This window comes from Acipenser ruthenus, chromosome 40 (genome assembly GCF_902713425.1).
Source record: "Acipenser ruthenus chromosome 40, fAciRut3.2 maternal haplotype, whole genome shotgun sequence".
Classification (NCBI taxonomy): domain Eukaryota; kingdom Metazoa; phylum Chordata; class Actinopteri; order Acipenseriformes; family Acipenseridae; genus Acipenser; species Acipenser ruthenus.
In genome coordinates this window covers 7,294,551-7,318,359 of record NC_081228.1, presented here as the reverse complement: position 1 = coordinate 7,318,359, position 23,809 = coordinate 7,294,551, and the positions used below count along the sequence as shown (strand labels likewise).

Here is a 23,809-nt window from a genome sequence, read left to right as displayed (position 1 = left end):
CCCACGCAATCACACCAGCACAGCGATGTGCACACACACACGGAGCATTCAGGAGACAGACTCTCCCACGCAATCACACCAGCACAGTGATGCACTCAGGAGACAGACTCTCCCACGCAATCACACCAGCACAGCGATGCACTCAGGAGACAGACTCTCCCATGCAATCACACCAGCACAGCGATGCACTCAGGAGACAGACTCTCCCACGCAATCACACCAGCACAGCGATGCACTCAGGAGACAGACTCTCCCCCGCAATCACACCAGAACAGCGATGCACTCAGGAGACAGACTCTCCCATGCAATCACACCAGCACAGCGATGCACTCAGGAGACAGACTCTCCCCCGCAATCGCACCAGCACAGAGATGCACTCAGGAGACAGACTCTCCCATGCAATCACACCAGCACAGCGATGCACTCAGGAGACAGACTCTCCCACGCAATCACACCAGCACAGCGATGCGCACACACAGAGCACTCAGGAGACGGACTCTCCCACGCAATCACACCAGCACAGCGATGTGCACACACACACGGAGCATTCAGGAGACAGACTCTCCCCCGCAATCACACCAGCACAGCGATGCACTCAGGAGACAGACTCTCCCATGCAATCACACCAGCACAGCGATGCACTCAGGAGACAGACTCTCCCACGCAATCACACCAGCACAGCGATGCACTCAGGAGACAGACTCTCCCACGCAATCACACCAGCACAGCGATGCACTCAGGAGACAGACTCTCCCACGCAATCACACCAGCACAGCGATGCACTCAGGAGACAGACTCTTCCACGCAATCACACCAGCGCAGCGATGCACTCAGGAGACAGACTCTCCCATGCAATCACACCAGCGCAGCGATGCACTCAGGAGACAGACTCTCCCCCGCAATCACACCAGCGCAGCGATGCACTCAGGAGACAGACTCTCCCACGCAATCACACCAGCACAGCGATGCACACCCACAGAGCACTCAGGAAACTCAGCAGTATTACATGGGTTTTTGTTTATTAAATAAAATCAAAAACAACTCACAGCTTAACACAGTAGAAATTAGAAACTACTATGTACATCCTAGATAAACATGTTTTTAAATAGTAACTCTCGTGTCACATTGATACAGTATTTCTATTCACAATTAGTCTGACGCAGTGGAGCCTGGGAGAGGGAGGGGGAGTAGGATTGAATATGGCCCTCGCTCTCTCAATCCCTTGTCCTTGCGTGGTGTACCCCATAACTTGACAACTCTCCCCCCAGGCCTTTCTGAACGCGCTCTCACAGAAACACTGTCACACCGTGATTACCTGCAAAGCGCACACGAGCACAGTGTGTGGTGAAAAACAACCAAAACAACACAACCGTGCTAACCCTAGCCATGCTGATCCCACTGGAATAAATAGACCTGACGGGGAGGACCCAGGGCTGGCCCCTCCCTGCCTGCTACCACCTTGTGCAGTTAGTTATTTTCCTTATTTAATTTGTACAACAAAGAATAATTCCCCTCCACTCTCCTCGCACCGAGTAAACCTGACCCACCTGCATAGACCCACCCCTTTGTTACTAAACCCGCCCACTGTGTGCCAGGACACGCCCCTTTGTGTGTGGGGTTCCAGACCCCGCCCCCTGTGCCCTCAGCCTCGTCCCATTCGTCTTTGTAGTAGGATGCCTCAGTTCCATCAGGGCAATGCAACAAGGTCCCTTTGTTTTAATCAGTGGGATATTCCCACAGGTCCCCACGCTGACCAGTGCAAATTGAGGCATCTCCCATTCTGGAGAATTGGACTGCTTGTTTTTACTGAAATCTATATACTCTCCTTTCTCTAGTTTATTTGATTTGTGCAGTATTGCCCCCCTAGATTCTATTTAAGCAGCATGGTATTCCCTACCTCTCACCCCTATTTATGTGGGCATCAATACCCCCCCCCTTCTATTACAGAAATGACAATCAAACAGAAATTAAATATGAAATCGTTCAGAGAGATATCTCTCGGTTGATATCCCCTGGGTATCTATTTGAATAGGGCTGTCCTGGTCAAGCAAGCCACAGTGTAATCTGCTATAGATTACCTATCCTTGCTTCATAGTGCCAACCAAACACCAAAAACAAAAAATAGAACATTTTAATGTTCAAGATACTGGCAATGTTAAGCAAAATGAGTCTAAAACTGTTGAACGGGAGCATATCCCTGGGTGTGTGTCTGTTGCAGTAGGAGGATAGATTTCCCTGGGGGTTCGGGTTTCTCCAGGGTGGTTCTGTTTGAATCGGGGGGTCCAGGTTTCTCCAGGGTGGTTCTGTTTGAATCGGGGATCCGGGTTTCTCTAGGGTGGTTCTGTTTGAATCGGGGGTCCGGGTTTCTCTAGGGTGGTTCTGTTTGAATCGGGGGGTTCGGGTTTCTCCAGGGTGGTTCTGTTTGAATCGGGGGGTCCGGGTTTCTCCAGGGTGGTTCTGTTTGAATCGGGGGTCCGGGTTTCTCCAGGGTGGTTCTGTTTGAATCGGGGGGTCCGGGTTTGTCTCCAGTGGTTCTGTTTGAATCGGGGGTCTGGGTTTTTCTCCAGTGGTTCTGTTTGAATCGGGGGTACGGGTTTCTCTAGGGTGGTTCTGTTTGAATCGGGTGGTCCGGGTTTCTCCAGGGTGGTTCTGTTTGAATCGGGGATCCGGGTTTCTCTAGGGTGGTTCTGTTTGAATCGGGTGGTCCGGGTTTCTCCAGGGTGGTTCTGTTTGAATCGGGGCTCCGGGTTTGTCTCCAGGGTGGTTCTGTTTGAATCGGGGGGTTCGGGTTTCTCCAGGGTGGTTCTGTTTGAATCGGGGGTACAGGTTTCTCCAGGGTGGTTCTGTTTGAATAGGGGGGTCCGGGTTTCTCCAGGGTGGTTCTGTTTGAGTCGGGGGTACAGGTTTCTCCAGGGTGGTTCTGTTTGAATCGGGGCTCCGGGTTTGTCTCCAGTGGTTCTGTTTGAATCGGGGGTCTGGGTTTTTCTCCAGTGGTTCTGTTTGAATCGGGGGTCCGGGTTTCTCCAGGGTGGTTCTGTTTGAATCGGGGGTCCGGGTTTGTCTCCAGTGGTTCTGTTTGAATCGGGGGGTCTGGGTTTCTCCAGGGTGGTTCTGTTTGAATCGGGGATCCGGGTTTCTCTAGGGTGGTTCTGTTTGAATCGGGGGGTTCGGGTTTCTCCAGGGTGGTTCTGTTTGAATCGGGGGTCTGGGTTTTTCTCCAGTGGTTCTGTTTGAATCGGGGGTCCGGGTTTCTCCAGGGTGGTTCTGTTTGAATCGGGGGTCTGGGTTTTTCTCCAGTGGTTCTGTTTGAATCGGGGGTCCGGGTTTCTCCAGGGTGGTTCTGTTTGAATCGGGGGTCTGGGTTTGTCTCCAGTGGTTCTGTTTGAATCGGGGGGTCCGGGTTTGTCTCCAGTGGTTCTGTTTGAATCGGGGGTACGGGTTTCTCCAGGGTGGTTCTGTTTGAATCGGGGGTCCGGGTTTCTCCAGGGTGGTTCTGTTTGAATCGGGGGCTCCGGGTTTGTCTCCAGTGGTTCTGTTTGAATCAGGGGTCCAGGTTTCTCCAGGGTGGTTCTGTTTGAATCAGGGGTTCGGGTTTCTCCAGGGTGGTTCTGTTTGAATCGGGGGTCCGGGTTTCTCCAGGGTGGTTCTGTTTGAATCGGGGGTCCGGGTTTCTCCAGGGTGGTTCTGTTTGAATCGGGGGTCCGGGTTTCTCCAGGGTGGTTCTGTTTGAATCGGGGGTCCGGGTTTGTCTCCAGTGGTTCTGTTTGAATCGGGGGGTTCGGGTTTCTCCAGGGTGGTTCTGTTTGAATCGGGGGTCTGGGTTTCTCCAGGGTGGTTCTGTTTGAATCGGGGGGTCTGGGTTTGTCTCCAGTGGTTCTGTTTGAATCGGGGGTACGGGTTTCTCCAGGGTGGTTCTGTTTGAATCGGGGGTCCGGGTTTCTCCAGGGTGGTTCTGTTTGAATCGGGGGTCCGGGTTTGTCTCCAGTGGTTCTGTTTGAATCGGGGGTCCGGGTTTGTCTCCAGGGTGGTTCTGTTGGAATCGGGGGTCCGGGTTTCTCCAGGGTGGTTCTGTTTGAATCGGGGGTCCGGGTTTCTCCAGGGTGGTTCTGTTTGAATCGGGGGGTCTGGGTTTGTCTCCAGTGGTTCTGTTTGAATCGGGGGTCCGGGTTTGTCTCCAGGGTGGTTCTGTTGGAATCGGGGGTCCGGGTTTCTCCAGGGTGGTTCTGTTTGAATCGGGGGTCTGGGTTTGTCTCCAGGGTGGTTCTGTTTGAATCGGGGGTCCGGGTTTCTCCAGGGTGGTTCTGTTTGAATCGGGGGTCCGGGTTTCTCCAGGGTGGTTCTGTTTGAATCGGGGCTCCGGGTTTGTCTCCAGTGGTTCTGTTTGAATCGGGGGTCCGGGTTTCTCCAGGGTGGTTCTGTTTGAATCGGGGGTCCAGGTTTCTCCAGGGTGGTTCTGTTTGAATCGGGGGGTTCGGGTTTCTCCAGGGTGGTTCTGTTTGAATCGGGGGGTTCGGGTTTCTCCAGGGTGTTTCTGTTTGAATCAGGGGTCCAGGTTTCTCCAGGGTGGTTCTGTTTGAATCGGGGGTCCAGGTTTCTCCAGGGTGGTTCTGTTTGAATCAGGGGTCCGGGTTTGTCTCCAGTGGTTCTGTTTGAATCGGGGGTCCAGGTTTCTCCAGGGTGGTTCTGTTTGAATCAGGGGTTCGGGTTTCTCCAGGGTGGTTCTGTTTGAATCGGGGGTCCGGGTTTCTCCAGGGTGGTTCTGTTTGAATCGGGGGTCCGGGTTTCTCCAGGGTGGTTCTGTTTGAATCGGGGGTCAGGGTTTCTCCAGGGTGGTTCTGTTTGAATCGGGGGTCCGGGTTTCTCCAGGGTGGTTCTGTTTGAATCGGGGGTCCGGGTTTGTCTCCAGTGGTTCTGTTTGAATCGGGGGTCCGGGTTTCTCCAGGGTGGTTCTGTTTGAATCGGGGGTCCGGGTTTGTCTCCAGTGGTTCTGTTTGAATCAGGGGTCCGGGTTTCTCCAGGGTGGTTCTGTTTGAATCGGGGGTCCGGGTTTCTCCAGGGTGGTTCTGTTTGAATCGGGGGTACGGGTTTGTCTCCAGTGGTTCTGTTTGAATCGGGGGTACGGGTTTCTCCAGGGTGGGTCCGGGTTTGTCTCCAGTGGTTTTTCTTTATTTCAGCAGTGAGATGTCGTCTGCGAAGTCTCCCCCTGGGCGGCGCAGGCAGCGGAAGCAGCGCCACTGGAACACCATGAGGCACAGCGGCAGCATGAACAGGCCGCACACCGCCGCCATCACGTACGCGATCGTCATCAGCGTCGACTCGTCCGTCTGCGGGATATTGTACCCACAATCCTCCATGTCCCCGAACAGGAAGGGGCCCTCCACCGTCGCCGTGCGGAACTCGTCGTGCACTGGGGAGGGATAGAGGCGTTATACAAGGAGAGGCAGTGTGCAGGGAGGAGAGAGGGGCTACACAGGAAGGAGGGTGTGGCTGCGGGTCAAGGCTGGCGCATACGGTACTTGAGTCTTGCGACTGTCGCTCAGGGCCGCTTGTCCTGGGACTCCTGGACTACCTTTATTGTAATTTGTTGGTCTTGTCGCATGACTGTCTCACGATAGTTGAAAGACTCAGTTGCCGTCTCAGTACCTGACTTGCAGTCTGACTGTGGGAGAGTATTGGGGTTGGGGAGGGTTGGAGGGGGAGAGGGTTGAGGAGATGGTTGGGGAGGGTTGGAGGGGGAGAGGGTTGAGAAGATGGTTGGGGAGGGTCGGAGTGTTGGTGTTGGGAGAGGGTAGGGGACAGGGTTGCGGTTGGGGAGAGGTGGGGAAAGCTTTGGGGTTGGGGAGAGGGTTAGTGTTGGGGTTGGGGAGAGGTTTGGGGTTGGAGAGAGGGTTAGTGTTGGGGTTGGGGAGAGGTTTGGGGTTGGAGAGAGGGTTAGTGTTGGGGTTGGGGAGAGGTTTGGGGTTGGAGAGGGTTAGTGTTGGGGTTGGAGAGAGGGTTAGTGTTGGGGTTGGAGAGAGGTTTGGGGTTGGAGAGAGGGTTAGTGTTGGGGTTGGGGAGAGGTTTGGGGTTGGGGAGAGGTTTGGGGTTGGGGAGAGGGTTAGTGTTGGGGTTGGGGAGAGGGTTAGTGTTGGGGTTGGGGAGAGGTTTGGGGTTGGAGAGAGGGTTAGTGTTGGGGAGAGGTTTGGGGTTGGAGAGAGGGTTAGTGTTGGGGTTGGAGAGAGGGTTAGTGTTGGGGTTGTGGAGAGGGTTAGTGTTGGGGTTGGGGAGAGGTTTGGGGTTGGGGAGAGGGTTAGTGTTGGGGTTGGGGAGAGGTTTGGGGTTGGAGAGAGGGTTAGTGTTGGGGTTGGGGAGAGGTTTGGGGTTGGGGAGAGGGTTAGTGTTGGGGTTGGGGAGAGGGTTAGTGTTGGGGTTGGGGAGAGGTTTGGGGTTGGAGAGAGGGTTAGTGTTGGGGTTGGGGAGAGGTTTGGGGTTGGAGAGAGGGTTAGTGTTGGGGTTGGAGAGAGGGTTAGTGTTGGGGTTGTGGAGAGGGTTAGTGTTGGGGTTGGGGAGAGGTTTGGGGTTGGAGAGAAGGTTAGTGTTGGGGTTGGGGAGAGGTTTGGGGTTGGAGAGAGGGTTAGTGTTGGGGTTGGAGAGAGGTTTGGGGTTGGGGAGAGGGTTAGTGTTGGGGTTGGGGAGAGGTTTGGGGTTGGAGAGAGGGTTAGTGTTGGGGTTGGGGAGAGGTTTGGGGTTGGAGAGAGGGTTAGTGTTGGGGTTGGGGAGAGGTTTGGGGTTGGGGAGAGGGTTAGTGTTGGGGTTGGGGAGAGGTTTGGGGTCGGGGAGAGGGTTAGTGTTGGGGTCGGGGAGAGGGTTAGTGTTGGGGTTGGAGAGAGGGTTAGTGTTGGGGTTGGGGAGAGGTGGGGAGAGCTTTGGGGTTGGAGAGAGGGTTAGTGTTGGGGTTGGGGAGAGGTTTGGGGTTGGGGAGAGGGTTAGTGTTGGGGTTGTGGAGAGGGTTAGTGTTGGGGTTGGGGAGAGGGTTAGTGTTGGGGTTGGGGAGAGGTTTGGGGTTGGAGAGAGGGTTAGTGTTGGGGTTGGGGAGAGGTTTGGGGTTGGAGAGAGGGTTAGTGTTGGGGTTGGGGAGAGGTTTGGGGTTGGGGAGAGGGTTAGTGTTGGGGTTGGGGAGAGGGTTAGTGTTGGGGTTGGGGAGAGGGTTGGGGTTGGGGAGAGGTTTGGGGTTGGGGTTGGGGAGAGGTTTGGGGTTTGGGTTGGGGAGAGGGTTAGTGTTGGGGTTGGGGAGAGGTTTGGGGTTGGGGAGAGGGTTAGTGTTGGGGTTGGGGAGAGGTTTGGGGTTGGAGAGGGTTAGTGTTGGGGTCGGGGAGAGGGTTAGTGTTGGGGTTGGGGAGAGGGTTAGTGTTGGGGTTGGGGAGAGGTTTGGGGTTGGAGAGAGGGTTAGTGTTGGGGTTGGGGAGAGGTTTGGGGTTGGAGAGAGGGTTAGTGTTGGGGTTGGAGAGAGGGTTAGTGTTGGGGTTGTGGAGAGGGTTAGTGTTGGGGTTGGGGAGAGGTTTGGGGTTGGGGAGAGGTTTGGGGTTGGAGAGAGGGTTAGTGTTGGGGTTGGGGAGAGGTTTGGGGTTGGGGAGAGGGTTAGTGTTGGGGTTGGAGAGAGGTTTGGGGTTGGGGAGAGGGTTAGTGTTGGGGTTGGGGAGAGGGTTAGTGTTGGGGTTGTGGAGAGGGTTAGTGTTGGGGTTGGGGAGAGGGTTAGTGTTGGGGTTGTGGAGAGGGTTAGTGTTGGGGTTGGAGAGAGGGTTAGTGTTGGGGTTGGAGAGAGGGTTAGTGTTGGGGTTGGGGAGAGGTTTGGGGTTGGAGAGAGGGTTAGTGTTGGGGTTGGGGAGAGGTTTGGGGTTGGGGAGAGGGTTAGTGTTGGGGTTGGGGAGAGGTTTGGGGTTGGGGAGAGGGTTAGTGTTGGGGTTGGGGAGAGGGTTAGTGTTGGGGTTGGAGAGAGGGTTAGTGTTGGGGTTGGAGAGAGGGTTAGTGTTGGGGTTGGAGAGAGGGTTAGTGTTGGGGTTGGAGAGAGGGTTAGTGTTGGGGTTGGGGAGAGGGTTAGTGTTGGGGAGAGGCTGGGGTTGGGGAGAGGGTTAGTGTTGGGGTTGTGGAGAGGGTTAGTGTTGGGGTTGTGGAGAGGGTTAGTGTTGGGGTTGTGGAGAGGGTTAGTGTTGGGGTTGTGGAGAGCTTTGGGGTTGGAGAGAGGGTTAGTGTTGGGGTTGGGGAGAGCTTTGGGGTTGGGGAGAGGGTTAGTGTTGGGGTTGGGGAGAGGTTTGGGGTTGGAGAGAGGGTTAGTGTTGGGGTTGGAGAGAGGGTTAGTGTTGGGGTTGGGGAGAGGTTTGGGGTTGGGGAGAGGGTTAGTGTTGGGGTTGGGGAGAGGTTTGGGGTTGGGGTTGTGGAGAGGGTTAGTGTTGGGGTTGGGGAGAGGTTTGGGGTTGGAGAGAGGGTTAGTGTTGGGGTTGGGGAGAGGTTTGGGGTTGGGGAGAGGGTTAGTGTTGGGGTTGTGGAGAGGGTTAATGTTGGGGTTGTGGAGAGGTTTGGGGTTGGGGTTGTGGAGAGGTTTGGGGTTGGGGTTGTGGAGAGGTTTGGGGTTGGGGTTGTGGAGAGCTTTGGGGTTGGAGAGAGGTTTGGGGTTGGGGAGAGGGTTAGTGTTGGGGAGAGGGTTAGTGTTGGGGTTGGGGAGAGCGTTGGGGTTGGGGAGAGGTTTGGGGTTGGGGAGAGGGTTAGTGTTGGGGTTGGGGAGAGGTTTGGGGTTGGGGTTGTGGAGAGGGTTAGTGTTGGGGTTGGGGAGAGGTTTGGGGTTTGGGGTTGGAGAGAGGGTTAGTGTTGGGGTTGGGGAGAGGTTTGGGGTTGGAGAGAGGGTTATTGTTGGGGTTGGGGAGAGGTTTGGGGTTGGGGAGAGGGTTAGTGTTGGGGTTGGGGAGAGGGTTAGTGTTGGGGTTGGGGAGAGGGTTAGTGTTGGGGTTGGGGAGAGGTTTGGGGTTGGGGTTGGGGAGAGGTTTGGGGTTGGAGAGAGGGTTAGTGTTGGGGTTGGGGAGAGGTTTGGGGTTGGGGAAAGGGTTAGTGTTGGGGTTGGGGAGAGGGTTGGGGTTGGGGAGAGGGTTAGTGTTGGGGTTGTGGAGAGGGTTAGTGTTGGGGTTGTGGAGAGGTTTGGGGTTGGGGAGAGGGTTAGTGTTGGGGTTGGGGAGAGGTTTGGGGTTGGGGAGAGGGTTAGTGTTGGGGTTGGGGAGAGGGTTAGTGTTGGGGTTGGGGAGAGGTTTGGGGTTGGGGTTGGGGAGAGGTTTGGGGTTGGGGTTGTGGAGAGGGTTAGTGTTGGGGTTGGGGAGAGGTTTGGGGTTTGGGGTTGGAGAGAGGGTTAGTGTTGGGGTTGGGGAGAGGTTTGGGGTTTGAGAGAGGGTTAGTGTTGGGGTTGGGGAAAGGGTTAGTGTTGGGGTTGTGGAGAGGGTTAGTGTTGGGGTTGGGGAGAGGTTTGGGGTTGGAGAGAGGGTTAGTGTTGGGGTTGGGGAGAGGTTTGGGGTTGGGGTTGTGGAGAGGGTTAGTGTTGGGGTTGGGGAGAGGTTTGGGGTTTGGGGTTGGAGAGAGGGTTAGTGTTGGGGTTGGGGAGAGGTTTGGGGTTGGGGAGAGGGTTAGTGTTGGGGTTGTGGAGAGGGTTAGTGTTGGGGTTGGGGAGAGGTTTGGGGTTGGAGAGAGGGTTAGTGTTGGGGTTGGGGAGAGGTTTGGGGTTGGGGAGAGGGTTAGTGTTGGGGTTGTGGAGAGGGTTAATGTTGGGGTTGTGGAGAGGTTTGGGGTTGGGGAGAGGGTTAGTGTTGGGGTTGGGGAGAGGTTTGGGGTTGGGGAGAGGGTTAGTGTTGGGGTTGTGGAGAGGGTTAATGTTGGGGTTGTGGAGAGGTTTGGGGTTGGGGAGAGGGTTAGTGTTGGGGTTGGGGAGAGGGTTAGTGTTGGGGTTGGGGAGAGGTTTGGGGTTGGGGAGAGGGTTAGTGTTGGGGTTGGGGAGAGGTTTGGGGTTGGGGAGAGGGTTAGTGTTGGGGTTGGGGAGGGGTTAGTGTTGGGGTTGGAGAGAGGGTTAGTGTTGGGGTTGGGGAGAGGTTTGGGGTTGGAGAGAGGGTTAGTGTTGGGGTTGGAGAGAGGGTTAGTGTTGGGGTTGTGGAGAGGGTTAGTGTTGGGGTTGTGGAGAGGTTTGGGGTTGGAGTGCGGGTTAGTGTTGGGGTTGGGGAGAGGGTTAGTGTTGGGGTTGTGGAGAGGGTTAGTGTTGGGGTTGGGGAGAGGTTTGGGGTTGGAGAGAGGGTTAGTGTTGGGGTTGGGGTTGGGGAGAGGTTTGGGGTTGGAGAGAGGGTTAGTTTTGGGGTTGGGGAGAGGGTTAGTTTTGGGGTCTCACCGTGGCAGGTGCTCACAGCGAAGCCGATCCTCTTGTGGGCGCGGTCAAACACCACGTAGAACCCCTCCATGATGACGGCGCCCATCACTGTGCCCGTGCTGGACTGCGAGATTGCAAACTTGTAACAGTCATCCTGAGAGGTGGCCACATCCTCCACTGGCCGCAGGTATTGCTGAGGGAGGGAGTCAGGGGTTAGGAACTGAACACATCCTGAACCTCAGCACACGCTCCAATCGGAAGCCAGGTAAAGCAATAGAAACACATCAAGTCAAGCAGACGGTTCGGCCGGTGCCTTCTCCAGCGTACTGCTCTCAAGATCCTCAGTGGACCAGAGAACAGAAACGGATGCACGCTGTCTGAGTGAGTGGCCGTGTCACGAAAAACTGAATGCGACACACGGTACACTGAATCTAGTGGAGTCGAGGATGCTGGAGAAGGCACTTGCTGAAACCTCTGTCTACTTGACCTAAAGTTTTTATAGTTTTACCTACAGTAGAAATTTAACAACTGAAAAAACCATGGAGCAGGTTCCCCTTGTTTAGCGTGCTGCTTGGAGATCCTCAATTCTCCAGTTAGTTAGTTAGTTAGTTAGGGTTGGTTAGTTGGTTGGTTAATCAGATCATTGGTCAGCTGGTTGACTGACCTGAGGCAGGATTGTGATTCTGAAGGACTGGTTGGTCGACTCGCCCATCAGATACAGGGATATGACTGGGAAGATGTGCCAGGGCGTGGTGCCAACCTGCCAGCAGACCAGCTGCTCCCCCAGCCAGAAACCATCTGGGAACTTCTCTGTCTGCAGAGAGGGGAAATACAAAGCCATCGATAAACACGCCTGCAGCCTTACACACTGCTACATGTGGGCGTAATGAAACAAAACTGCCAGCGTCGAGAATTCACTTCTACGTTTGGAAACACGTATTCCACCTTCCTCTCTGTAAGCCATTTGATTTTGGGAGTCGGTCTGCGTGCATTGTTAGAGGCACAGATCTGTGTCAGCAGCCTTGTTGTCTGATCACTGCTACTCACAGAGGAAGCAGCTTTGATGGCCTTGACGGCAGACTGGAACACCTTCCTGGGCAGACGCAGGTTTGTGGTGCCGCTGTCGACGATGCTCTTGTCATAGTTATACTGAGAGAACGAGAGGAGGGAAGGGAGAAGGGAGAGAGAGAGGCTTAGAAATCGGGAGTGCAATACAACTGCACACTTTTTCACCAGGCCTGACCCTGCTGCTGCTGCGTAGAATGCAGCGTGGTGTCAGTGTGTCGGGGTGCAGGGTGGTGTCAGTGTGTTGGGGTGCAGTGTGTCAGGGTGCAGCGTGGTGTCAGGGTGTCAGGGTGTCAGGGTGCAGGGTGTCGGGGTGCAGGGTGGTGTCAGTGTGTCGGGGTGCAGGGTGTCAGGGTGCAGCGTGGTGTCAGGGTGTCAGGGTGTCGGGTGCAGGGTGGTGTCAGTGTGTCAGGGTGCAGGGTGTCGGGGTGCAGGGTGGTGTCAGTGTGTCAGGGTGCAGGGTGTCGGGGTGCAGGATGTCGGGGTGTCAGGGTGCAGCGTGGTGTCAGTGTGTCAGGGTGCAGCGTGGTGTCAGTGTGTCAGGGTGCAGGGTGTCGGGGTGCAGGGTGTTGGTGTCTGTGTTGGGGTGCAGTGTGTCGGGGTGCAGTTTTTTTTGTCAGTGTTTTGGGGTGTCCTCCGTACCTCTTTGCAGTCCATCTTCAGGTCCTGTCCGTTGATCTCAATCTTCACGATGATGACCTCATAGTACCACTCCTTCCTGATTGGTGTGTACCAGATGCTGCCGATGTGGAGGGAGGGGTCAGTGCCGCCAATGATCTGCAAGGAGCCGGGGTGAAAGGTGAAGTCCGGTAATATAGATCTTCATCTTCATCAATATCAACAACTAGACAGCTTCCCATCCCCACAGCTCGAACCTCCGGTCTGCCTCCTCCCCACCCCCCTCTCCTCACCATGCTGCCCCCCACAGACGCGGTGGTCTCGGACTCGTTGAGGAGGAGGCCGGCTCCACAGAGCTGCAGAGAGAAGAGGTTCGGGACGCGGGTCTGCTTTACCAAGGAGTCGAAGAAGGGCTCCAGAGTCTCATCAGGCTGAGAGGAGGAGAGAGAAAAGGAGAGAGAGGGGGGAGGGAGAGAGAGAGAGAGGGAGGGAGGGAGGGAGGGAGGGAGGGAAGGAGAGAGAGAGGAAGGGAGAACAAACTGACTGATTATAAAATCAATAACATGAAAAACACAGCAGCACAAAAGCACTGCTTCTGATTCATCAGCATGACCAAACACACTGCAGCGATGGAGAGGTCAGCCCCAGAATGCCCTGAGGAATGTGCTCTCCTCTCCTCCCCTCCCCTCCCCTCCCCTCTCACCCTGGCTATCTCGGCGTACGCCAGCCCCAGAATGCCCTCCCAGTTGGATCCATTGATGAAGAACTTGTCTGACTGCGTGATGGCGGCGATGTTGGCTCGCACCGTGACGCTGGGCCCGTGAGGGATGGAGACGAGGTCTGTGCCGAGCTGCCCCTCCCATTTCCCCTGTGTGTACGGGACATAGACGCTCCTGCGCAGGTCCCGGTACGTGCTGGAGCTGCGAGAGAGAAGGACAGTCAACACAGCAACACAGCAGGGAGGGCACGAGAACAGCAACACAGCAGGGAGGGCACGAGAGCAGCAACACAGCAGGGAGGGCACGAGAGCAGCAACACAGCAGGGAGGGCACGAGAGCAGCAACACAGCAGGAAGGGCACGAGAACAGCAACACAGCAGGGAGGGCACGAGAACAGCAACACAGCAGGGAGGGCACGAGAGCAGCAACACAGCAGGGAGGGGACGAGAGCAGCAACACAGCAGGGAGGGCACGAGAGCAGCAACACAGCAGGGAGGGCACGAGAGCAGCAACACAGCAGGGAGGGCACGAGAGCAGCAACACAGCAGGGAGGGCACGAGAGCAGCAACACAGCAGGGAGGGCACGAGAGCAGCAACACAGCAGGGAGGGCACGAGAGCAGCAACACAGCAGGGAGGGCACGAGAGCAGCAACACAGCAGGGAGGGCACGAGAGCAGCAACACAGCAGGGAGGGGACGAGAGCAGCAACACAGCAGGGAGGGCACGAGAGCAGCAACACAGCAGGGAGGGCACGAGAGCAGCAACACAGCAGGGAGGGCACGAGAGCAGCAACACAGCAGGGAGGGCACGAGAGCAGCAACACAGCAGGGAGGGCACGAGAGCAGCAACACAGCAGGGAGGGCACGAGAGCAGCAACACAGCAGGGAGGGCACGAGAGCAGCAACACAGCAGGGAGGGCACGAGAGCAGCAACACAGCAGGGAGGGGACGAGAGCAGCAACACAGCAGGGAGGGCACGAGAGCAGCAACACAGCAGGGAGGGCACGAGAGCAGCAACACAGCAGGGAGGGCACGAGAGCAGCAACACAGCAGGGAGGGCACGAGAGCAGCAACACAGCAGGGAGGGCACGAGAGCAGCAACACAGCAGGGAGGGCACGAGAGCAGCAACACAGCAGGGAGGGCACGAGAGCAGCAACACAGCAGGGCTTTACACAAAGGGAGTTTATACAGCCGCCATATAAAGTTAGTGCATGTTTAGTTTGCCGCACAGCAGATCCTGCTGGAGGCAGAAAGACACAGGCAGAGGTGAGGGAGAGCTGGGATTGCTGATCCGGTGCTGTTTGCCGTGCTGCCATGGAGATGGAGCCCTGCACAGGGAGCAGAGAGGCAGCGAGGGACGTGCTTCACCCACAACACACCACCCTGAACGCTTACAAGGCGAGGTCTGGAGGAGACTTTTATTGCCCTTAACCCTGTTTGTTTTGCCATGCTCTCACTATGGGTCTGCTTTCAAAAGCATTTGACCCCAAAAGTGTAAAATGACCGAATTTAAAAAAAAAAAATTAAGAAAATACACTTTTTAAAATTATAAAAATTAGACGTCTAGACAAAACACCTGTCAGTTTTATTTCGTTCAGTGTTTATAAATGTAGCACTCTTCAGTGTTTGAATGAGAGATAAACAACCTAACTCCTATCAAACAAATGCACCGGCCAGGGCTGCACAGTCCGGTCCGCGAGGTCCAGAGAGTAAACGAATTGAAGAGGAGGAATGCAGACTTCAGGACCTGTAGGACTGGAACAGTGCAGCCCTGCCCCACGCTGTGTGACCCGCACACCGCAGAGAGAGGACACTCACAGCTCCCGACGGTAGAACCTCCTGAGGAAAGGGTGCGGCGCAGCGCCCACCGCGAAGTTACTGCTCCCCGTGTCCACCAGGATATTGAGCTGCACAGAGGAGAGAGCACAGCAGGTTACACAGACCGAGAGCATCTGCACCCTCCCACTGTCAACACGCTTATGGCAACAGAAGTCAGCGTATTAAGGAGAACTCCACGTAGTAATTAAGCTCATTTTGCGGTAAGTCTGCTTGAAATGATCAGGAGCAGGAGTTTGACGTTAAATAGACTGTTCCAGCCTTGCTTTTCCGAACGAGGGCACTGCTGGGAGAGAAAGGGATGGCAGGAGTTTCTAAACCTGCCTGCTTAGCCATCACTCCTTCAAATCCCAACTTTTATTAGAGCCTTAGGAATACTTCCTGAGAGAAACCTGAACGCAGACGCTCCTCTGCAGCTCGTTTTCAATGTCCGAATGTTTGTCCTTGAATTTATGACGTCTAAATGCAGCCCTGTTGAGTGTTTAAGAGTTACAGACGGACGTTGAGCGCACCAGGCCAACACGCTGCACAGCGAGAGCTGGGAGGGGAGACAGGAAGTCTTCAAAGGACGCGTGAATAATTCATCAGCTTTCTCCTGGAAACCTGACCCGAGGAAGCCAGCGAGCGGCCTGACACTGCGCAATGTGAGGAGCAGGAGAGAGAGAGAGAGAGAGAGAGACGCTCAGCGACCCCACTGAATCAGGGTAGAGCTGCTGGGATGAAAACTCCCATTGCACACCTGAGCTTGTAACCTGCACACTGGCTAATCAAGCTGGTATGTGTGTGTGTGAGGGGGGGTCTGTGTGAGTCGTGTGTGTGAGGGGGGGGTCTGTGTGAGTCGTGTGTGTTACAGGGGGGTCTGTGTGAGTCGTGTGTGTTACAGGGGGGTCTGTGTGAGTCGTGTGTGTTACAGGGAGGTCTGTGTGAGTCGTGTGTGTGAGGGGGGGGTCTGTGTGAGTCGTGTGTGTTACAGGGGGGTCTGTGTGAGTCGTGTGTGTTACAGGGGGGTCTGTGTGAGTCGTGTGTGTGAGGGGGGGGTCTGTGTGAGTCGTGTGTGTTACAGGGGGGTCTGTGTGAGTCGTGTGTGTTACAGGGGGGTCTGTGTGAGTCGTGTGTGTTACAGGGGGGTCTGTGTGAGTCGTGTGTGTGAGGGGGGGTCTGTGTGAGTCGTGTGTGTTACAGGGGGGTCTGTGTGAGTCGTGTGTGTTACAGGGGGGTCTGTGTGAGTCGTGTGTGTGAGGGGGGGTCTGTGTGAGTCGTGTGTGTGAGGGGGGGTCTGTGTGAGTCGTGTGTGTTACAGGGGGGTCTGTGTGAGTCGTGTGTGTTACAGGGGGGTCTGTGTGAGTCGTGTGTGTGAGGGGGGGTCTGTGTGAGTCGTGTGTGTGAGGGGGGGTCTGTGTGAGTCGTGTGTGTGAGGGGGGGGTCTGTGTGAGTCGTGTGTGTGAGGGGGGGTCTGTGTGAATCGTGTGTGTGTGAGGGGGGGTCTGTGTGAGTCGTGTGTGTGAGGGGGGGTCTGTGTGAGTCGTGTGTGTTACAGGGGGGGTCTGTGCCAGTCCTGACTGTCCAGCACAATACAACCCTTTCAGGCTCCGGCACGCTCGCCTCCTTCCTCACTGCCTGCATTGTTTCAATCTGTGGAGCACAACTCTGCCCCCTCTCCAGAGATCCATTCCAGTCCAGGTCTTTATACCAAGCAGGTGCTAAACTAGTTCAGCGATCCTGCTCAGGGTCAGTTACCCAATGCAGGACCGGGTGGGGACTCAAACCCAGACACAGTGGTTTAAGAGCCCCCTTCACAAGCCCAGGGTCCTGCCTGCTGAACCCCAGGGCTCTCCGTGGGGTTCAGCGGGGTCCCTGTACCTGCACTACAAGACTGCCGCCAAACAACAAAGACTGAGAAATCCAACAAGACTACAGAGGAAACGTACGGAAAGACATTGCTGTGGACTTGGGCATGAATGATATGTCTTATAAAACCTAACAGGATGAACTGATAGCATACAGAAACACGTGGGGTTTGTGCAGCACAGGTTATTACAAGCACATACTTTTTTATTTCAATTGTAAAGAAACAATGGCCTCACCTGGAGACGCATATCAGAGAAGGAAGTGTGGCAGGTAGAGCGGTCAGGGCTTAGCAATCACAAGGGGCAGTACATGAACGTGATGCCATTCCTGGCTGCACACACACAGAGTAGACGGTCATTACGGTAAAGGATTTTCGGGAGCCCACTGCTAGCTTCCCAACTTTTAGATACATTACACACGCTGAATGCTTGAAATAAAATATTGGTCACATGGTTTTTATGACAGCTGTATCCAGTTGTGTAATTATGTACTGTGTTTTGAATGCATTACAAGCACGATATTAACGCATCTAGTGTGCAATAGACTGAAGCACGGCTTTTTTTTCAGATGACGGCAGACTCCTGGCTCCTGATTTTTCAAAGATACCCTTCTTAATGAAGCTGGTTGTGAAACCCAGAGCGAGGCGAGGGAGTTTCAAGCGCTCGGAGGACCACCCCGATGATAAACCATGCGATTTGGACATTTTGGATTTTTGGTTGGTAATAACAGCTTTAAGATTAAAAAGCCAGGGTGCTCTTGGGTCTCAATGGAAGCGCGCACTGCACTTGAAGGCAGACTCACCTTTTGCGGGGGGGACCCCACTGTCATTTCCACGTAGTAGCCCTGCCCCGACTTCCCCCTCAAGTTGTCAATCATCTCCACAAAATTGATGTTTTGCAGAAAGCTGTCCGCGTCTCGAGCCGACCTGGGGACCCTGGCGCGCGGCGGCGGAGGAGCGCCGAATTCCACATCCTGGATACCGTTGCGAAGAGGCACCCGGATACCGACATGCCCGTCTCTCCCGTTACCATAACCAATATAATCATTATCCTTATTATCGGGTTCAAACAACTCCACCACCGTCCAGGAAAGCAGCAGCCACGGCACAAGCTGAAGATCCATCATCATTATTATTATTATTATTATTATTATTATTATTAATTGTATACTGAAATGATGTGTGTTTCTTTGGTGTCTGTTAGTTATTTACTAACCCATAGATTACACGTTTAATGTATTTCACTAAAACACATAGAGATGTACTGGCTGGTGATGAAGACGGTTCCGATGATAAATAACGGTTTATAAATGATTACTAGAGTTCTGCATCCCCAGTTTCAAAATCGATGCATGCCACTTTAGATTAATTATAACAGATACCGCTGGTGATATCAATCTTCATCTGATGCCGTTTCACGGTTATATTTTACCTTGTGTGTGTGTGTGTGTTTTTTTCTAGCAACAAAGCAGAGAAAATCGAAGACATCGTCCCAGTGTTAAAGTCCTGCAAACGGGAATGCGGTCCAGCAGATGTGTCATGCAATGGAGGTCCTGCCTGGTGTTTTCATGGCGTCCTGATACCCCTCATCACAGCCCTCAGTTTGCCATTCCTCCTCCATCCTCCGCATCAGCCTCGCTGCTGCCCGTCCGCCCCGGAGCTGCAGGCGACCTTCCAACAGGAAGACCCCGCTGAGCATGACGGGAATATGAGTTTCTGTGTGTTGTAGTCCCTCCCCGCTATTACTGTGCATCAAACGTATCATATTATATTATATTATATTAACCCACTGAGCGCATTGTCCTCGTTTGAGGACAGGCTGCCTTGTCTCTTTAACTCGATTGCGATGATAATTGGATCTAATTGTGTTAAACGCAAAAGTCTAAATGTAACGTATCAAATTATATAATACAGCTCGTGTTCCGATTTCTTCTTTTATTTTTTTAAAGAAAAAGTTATTTTGGTGCTTAATGGGTTCATATTAATATCAATATTATTACTGTTGTAATTAATAATGTAGCGCAGTAATAACTATCAGTGTTCTATGATATTAATAATGATAATATTATAACGTTTATAGTGTGACTATATCACTTACATTGTTTCTGTAAAGTGTATTTTAGAAAAGACACAGGAGATAAAGCCAGTGTTATGTCTGCATTTACAGGATATTTCAATATAAAATATAAAATAAAGTCTTTCAGGGTAAGAAGAGGATTCGTTCTCCGTGTACACAGACCAAGTTTATTCGTTGTTTTTAAATCATATCTCCCTCGTGTCGCATGTCCGCACTCATCAGCAGGTTCAAATCATTATTATTTCATTTTATTTTGTTTTGAAATCACACCTTTTATTTGTATTTATGGAAAGAGCCACCTCCGTTTAAATATGAGAATCACTGTTTTTAAACGAATCCGGTAAAATTTCTATTCCCAGACCGCCACAAATAGCCTGTTGTCAAAGGTTCAGAGTTTCGCGACACTAAATAAAACTACATTTCCCATGAACCCCACATTTCAACTCTGCAGTGATTGACTTTCCCATCGACCATTAGCAGCTTGCGTCTTCCGGCGGTGACCAATCGCGTGACTGGAAGGCGGCGCCTCTGCTGGTTGCTAAGAGGGAACCCGGAAGCGACCTCGCGTCCCTGGAAGCGGCGTAGGGATTCAGTTTGGTAAGGATGGGCAGAGACAGAGAGAGAGAGATAATAATGTAATCATGTTTCGTTTAGTTTAGAACTGTTAAAGGGCTGCCGTTCGAGTGGGCGACAAGTCAGGAGCTTTTATGAGCTGTAAGTCGGGTATGCAACACTTTGACTGTTTTGTTTTGGGAAAGGTAAACTTTACAAGGTAGTATTAATATATGTTCTGCCGTTTTAATCCGACGCTTTCCAGTGTTTGTGTCTGTGTGTTGCAGTGCCTAATCTGGGGTGTTTCTGTAAAATCCTGGTGAAACATTCGTGTTTCTAATGTGATGCGGTCCTCTCCAGTTTTCAAAATAAATGCGGCTCATCGTTAGACTGGCCGTACTCAGAAATATTAAAATGCGATTTCCGTGCATCTTGCAAAAATGCAGGTTGGTTGCCTTTTGCCAACAGGTTATTTAACGCATCAAATACTACATTTACATGTCTCTGATAAACTCGCAAGCTGTATTGATGTCATCTGATACATGGCATTTAGTGCGGTTCACACACTTCGAGTGAGTTCTCACAAGTGTAGTTAAAGAGAGCAGTTAATAACGGGGAGATGACGGTTAAAGACGCTGCACAGAATGACCGAGCAGCCCGTCGCTGGCTCTTGAGTAGTTGATGCCGTATGGAGACGGGTTAGACACGTCCACACGATACACAGATTGGTTTGGTTTTTATTTTGGTAGGCAGCAGAAGTAAGCATAACAAAACCGAGCAAGACGAGTTGTGTCGTTTGTGTAACTAACTGTACACCCACACAATACAAAACAAACATACCGAGGTACACATGGGGTTTAGAAACGCACCATATATCACTGATGCGGTAAACTTTCTGATCACCCTGTAGATACATATAGATATGGGTTTCAACGCTTCAGATAACGCGTGACAGTAAACCGCGAGTTAATCACAAACGTTTTTTTAAATAATTCAGTTTTAATGGATTCAGTATAGTAATCGCACCAGGATGTGCATCAAACTGTGACTCGAGGAAAGTGTCTCTCCACTGTCTCACACAGGCAACGCAGGGCTTGTCAAACACACACACACACACACACAATACAGTGAGGCGCACACACCACACAAGAACACCATAGTGTCACATGCACACAACAGCACTTCACAAAAACAATGACTGTGGGGCTGGCTTACTAACTGGCTCAACCCAGGGCTGTTCAATGAAATTGCGCTAATACCCGTGTCTGAGATTTACTATTGCAGTAAAGGTGTCACAAGGGAATGAAAAGTCAGAGGACAACTAGAGAATGACAGTCGAATCATTATTTGCACATGCATTGCGTCTGGCTTCACTGTAATCGCCCCATATACCCTCGCGTGCCAAAGGAGTTAGTTTGCAAGTGAACCACGATTCAAATCACTTGCAAGTGAACTAGCTGTGCCCTCAGCCACATCATTTAGTAGACACAGACGGGCAGCAGTTATAACCTGCGCATGAATTGAACGGTCCTGCTTTCTGTTCACGAAGTTCAATTCATTCAGTCTTGAGTACAGTCGTATTGGGAACCAGCAAGTGAATGGAAATCCCTTTTCCCTCCAGTCTGCTGCTGCTCCCTGCAGGGGGTTGAAGACACCGAGGGCTGAAAGAGGCTTGAGAAATGACAGTGTCCCATCCGCCTTTGAAAGCTACCAGTGGCTTGAGTAATGGGGTGCATGCTCTTGCGTGGTCTGTGCAGCTGGGGACCCCACATCTCGCACAGATCTATTAGGACTGCCTTTGGAAAGCGGTCTTCAGGAATTGCGAGATCATCCATTTTCATAATAGCCTACATACCTGCTACAACTTAGTGTCATAGTAATGTGTTCTGTAATTACCAGCACCGCTGAAACAAGGGAGTCACCAAAGCATGGCCTTCTGCATAGTGAGTAATAATCACGCTGCTGGAAACCAAGATTCATATCAAACCGCTGCCTAAATATTAATAACACCAATAATAATAGCATATTGGGATGTAATTATATGTGATAAACATTGCAATCTCAGCAATACACAACCCTATTGAGAGTGTTATTATTTCACACCGCGTGTGGATCTGTAGCCGATGTAATAGGAGTTTGCTCTTGTCTTGCAGTACCGTCATTGTAACACAAGGAAATGAATGTGCTAGTGAGCTAGTGTACTTAGCTGAAGCTGTGAAGCCTGGGCTGGTGTGAGTCTCGAGCCCCGAGTACCAGGCTCTGCAGTCTCTAATGCTTGTGCTTTTCATCAGTCAGAGCCGCAGCGGGAGAGCAGCCCCAGAGAGATGGATGCAGCAGGAGGACAGATTGGGGATCAGATGATCCTGGAGGAAGAATACGATCCAAATTACATCCCCACGGAGCAAGGTACTGGCCTGGCTTTATCCAAATTACAAATTACATCCCCACTGAGCAAGGTACCGCCCTGCTGTCAGTTGTTTGGTCAGTGTTGTGACGCACTTCCACCCATCCTGCAGCTGGGGCTGGCAGGCAGTGCGGGTCGTCTGAATGAACACGGGACCGCAGTGTCAGGGGCAGCGGGGTCTCCAGCCCGGGTGAGTGCGCACTGGAATTGAGCTCTGTGTTACAGCAGAGGTGCACAGTCCCAGTCCTGGAGCTCCACAGCCCCCCTGTACCCCGTTGCTCACGTATCTTAAATTGCAGAACCGAACCTAGTTACCCTCCTTCCCTTTAATGATCCCTATAAAACGTGGAGCGCTCCGGACCTCGAGGGAGGGCTTGTGCAGCACGGGTTACAGTTTACACATGCTTTCCAAGCGTGAAACTTGTACAGGGATTCCCTAAGCACCCAGCCTGTATCGCACATGGCATCTCGGCTCTGTACAGCGTAGGAATGTTCATTCAAAGTGTTTTTGCACATAGCGTGCACGATGTTGTTCAGTCTCATGCACATTGCAGTAAACCGTCTGTCTCTGATCCCGTCTGCCCTGCCTCTCCAGTGGTGGAGAGGTAACAAGCTCCTCGTGAAACCAGGGATGGATGAAAGCGCTCTGCGATGGGAGTCTTGTTTCCATCCCTGCCTCTCTCTCTCTGTCTCCGTTAGAGATCCGGGACTATGCCAGGGAGGTGGGCATCGACCCTGACAAGGAGCCCGAGCTGATGTGGCTGGCCAGGGAGGGCATTGTGATGCCACTGCCGTCGGAGTGGAAGCCGTGGTAAGAGCTGAACACACCTGGAGACACGCCTGCCGGGCCGCTTCGGGGCAATGTAACCCTTCAGTGGATTATTATAGAATTAGGAGCCTTCGTGCTCCCCCTACCCCCTAAGAGAAGAACACCCTCACGGTGACTGTATAGCACAGTCCTCCTCCGCTGGCTGCTTGACTCGCACATCACAAAATGGTGAAATATTGAAGAGGCCGTTTATACTGTAAAGCAGGGGTCTCCAGCCCTGGTCCTGGAGAGCCCCGATCCTGCAGGTTTTCTAGGTGTCTTTACATCATCAGTGGCTAAAGGTCTGGAACACATGTTAATCTTCACTAATTAAGCCAGTGATTGGTTCAACTAAGTAACTGAGAGATAGGTTGTAATTTAAACCAGCAGCACCAGTAGCTCTCCAGGACCAGGTGGGAGACTGCTGTAAAGAGACTGCTGTAAAGAGACTGCTGTAAAGTACAGCACTCGCCAATGCACTGTCGACATGGCCAGACCTCAAATAACAAACCCGACTCGTAAATGATCGAATCCTGAAATAACTGGCTTTGTTTGTGTTGTATCACCCAGTATGCAAAACGAAAAGGTTTCAGCCACATTCTCTCTCCCTCCCCTTCTCCCTCTCCTTCTCACTCTCTCCTCCCCCTTTCCCTCCCTCCCCCTCTCCTCTCCCCTATTTCTTACTCCCCTCTCTCCCCCTTCTTCTCTCCCCTCCTCTGTCTCTGCCTCTCTCCCTCCCCTCTCCCCCTCCTCTCCCCTTCTCTCTCCCCCTCCCCCTCTCACTCCCCCTTCCCTCCCTTCCCCCTCCCCTCTCTCCCCTTCTTCTCTCCCCTCCCCTCTCTCTCTCCCCCTCTCCCCTCTATCACTCCCCCTCCCCTCTCCCCCCTCTCTCTCACTCCCCCTCTCCCCCTCCCCTCCCCCCTCTCCTCCTCAGCCAGGACGTGACTGGTGAAGTGTACTACTTTAACTTCACCTCGGGCCAGTCCACCTGGGATCACCCCTGTGACCTGCAGTACCGCAGCCTGGTGGCCTCGGAGAGGGACAAGCTGCAGGCCAAGGGGCTTGGACAGAAAAAGGAGAAGAAGAAGAAGAAAGAGAAGAAGGAGAAGAAAGAGAAAAGAGAGAAAGAGAAGAGAGAGAAAGAGAAAGAGCTGCTCAGACCCCCGGCGGTGAGTATATACAGGGGTGCCTACAATACAATAAACAATACAATACAATACACTACAATACAATACAATACAATACAATACAATACAATACAATACAATACACTACACTACAATACAACACAATACACTACAATACAATGCAATATCATACAATACAATACACTACACTACAATACAACACAATACACTACAATACAATACAATACAATACAATACACTACACTACACTACAATACAATACAATACACTACACTACAATACAACACAATACACTACAATACAATACAATACAATACAATACACTACACTACAATACAATACAATACACTACAATACACTACGCTAC

General features: G+C 52.7%; 2 protein-coding genes across 6 annotated transcripts in view; one reads left to right on the top strand and one right to left on the bottom strand.

Annotated features, from left to right (window-relative positions):
* Positions 1-4,615: 4,615 nt before the first annotated feature.
* On the bottom strand, positions 4,616-18,174 carry LOC117397465 (beta-secretase 1). Its single transcript, XM_059010128.1, has 9 exons — positions 17,257-18,174; positions 14,590-14,678; positions 12,756-12,972; positions 12,346-12,483; positions 12,077-12,211; positions 11,417-11,518; positions 11,034-11,183; positions 10,391-10,562; positions 4,616-5,407 (listed from the first exon to the last, which is right to left on the bottom strand). Exons 1-9 carry the CDS (start codon positions 17,581-17,583, stop codon positions 5,166-5,168), a joined length of 1,572 nt encoding a protein of 523 aa, XP_058866111.1. The 5' UTR covers positions 17,584-18,174; the 3' UTR covers positions 4,616-5,165.
* Positions 18,175-18,972: 798 nt separating this feature from the next.
* Positions 18,973-23,809, top strand: part of LOC117397346 (centrosomal protein of 164 kDa-like) — a 35,326-nt gene continuing 30,489 nt past the window's right edge. For 3 of the 5 annotated variants that reach the window (XM_059010121.1, XM_059010120.1, XM_059010117.1), the window contains exons 1-4: positions 19,086-19,244; positions 21,374-21,488; positions 22,186-22,297; positions 23,229-23,463. In XM_059010121.1, the coding sequence (XP_058866104.1) occupies positions 21,407-21,488; positions 22,186-22,297; positions 23,229-23,463 (429 nt within the window). In that variant the 5' untranslated portion in view covers positions 19,086-19,244; positions 21,374-21,406. Of the gene's footprint in view, positions 19,254-21,373; positions 21,489-22,185; positions 22,298-23,228; positions 23,464-23,809 lie in introns of all 5 variants that reach the window. The other 2 variants (XM_059010119.1, XM_059010118.1) reach the window with 2 other exon arrangements.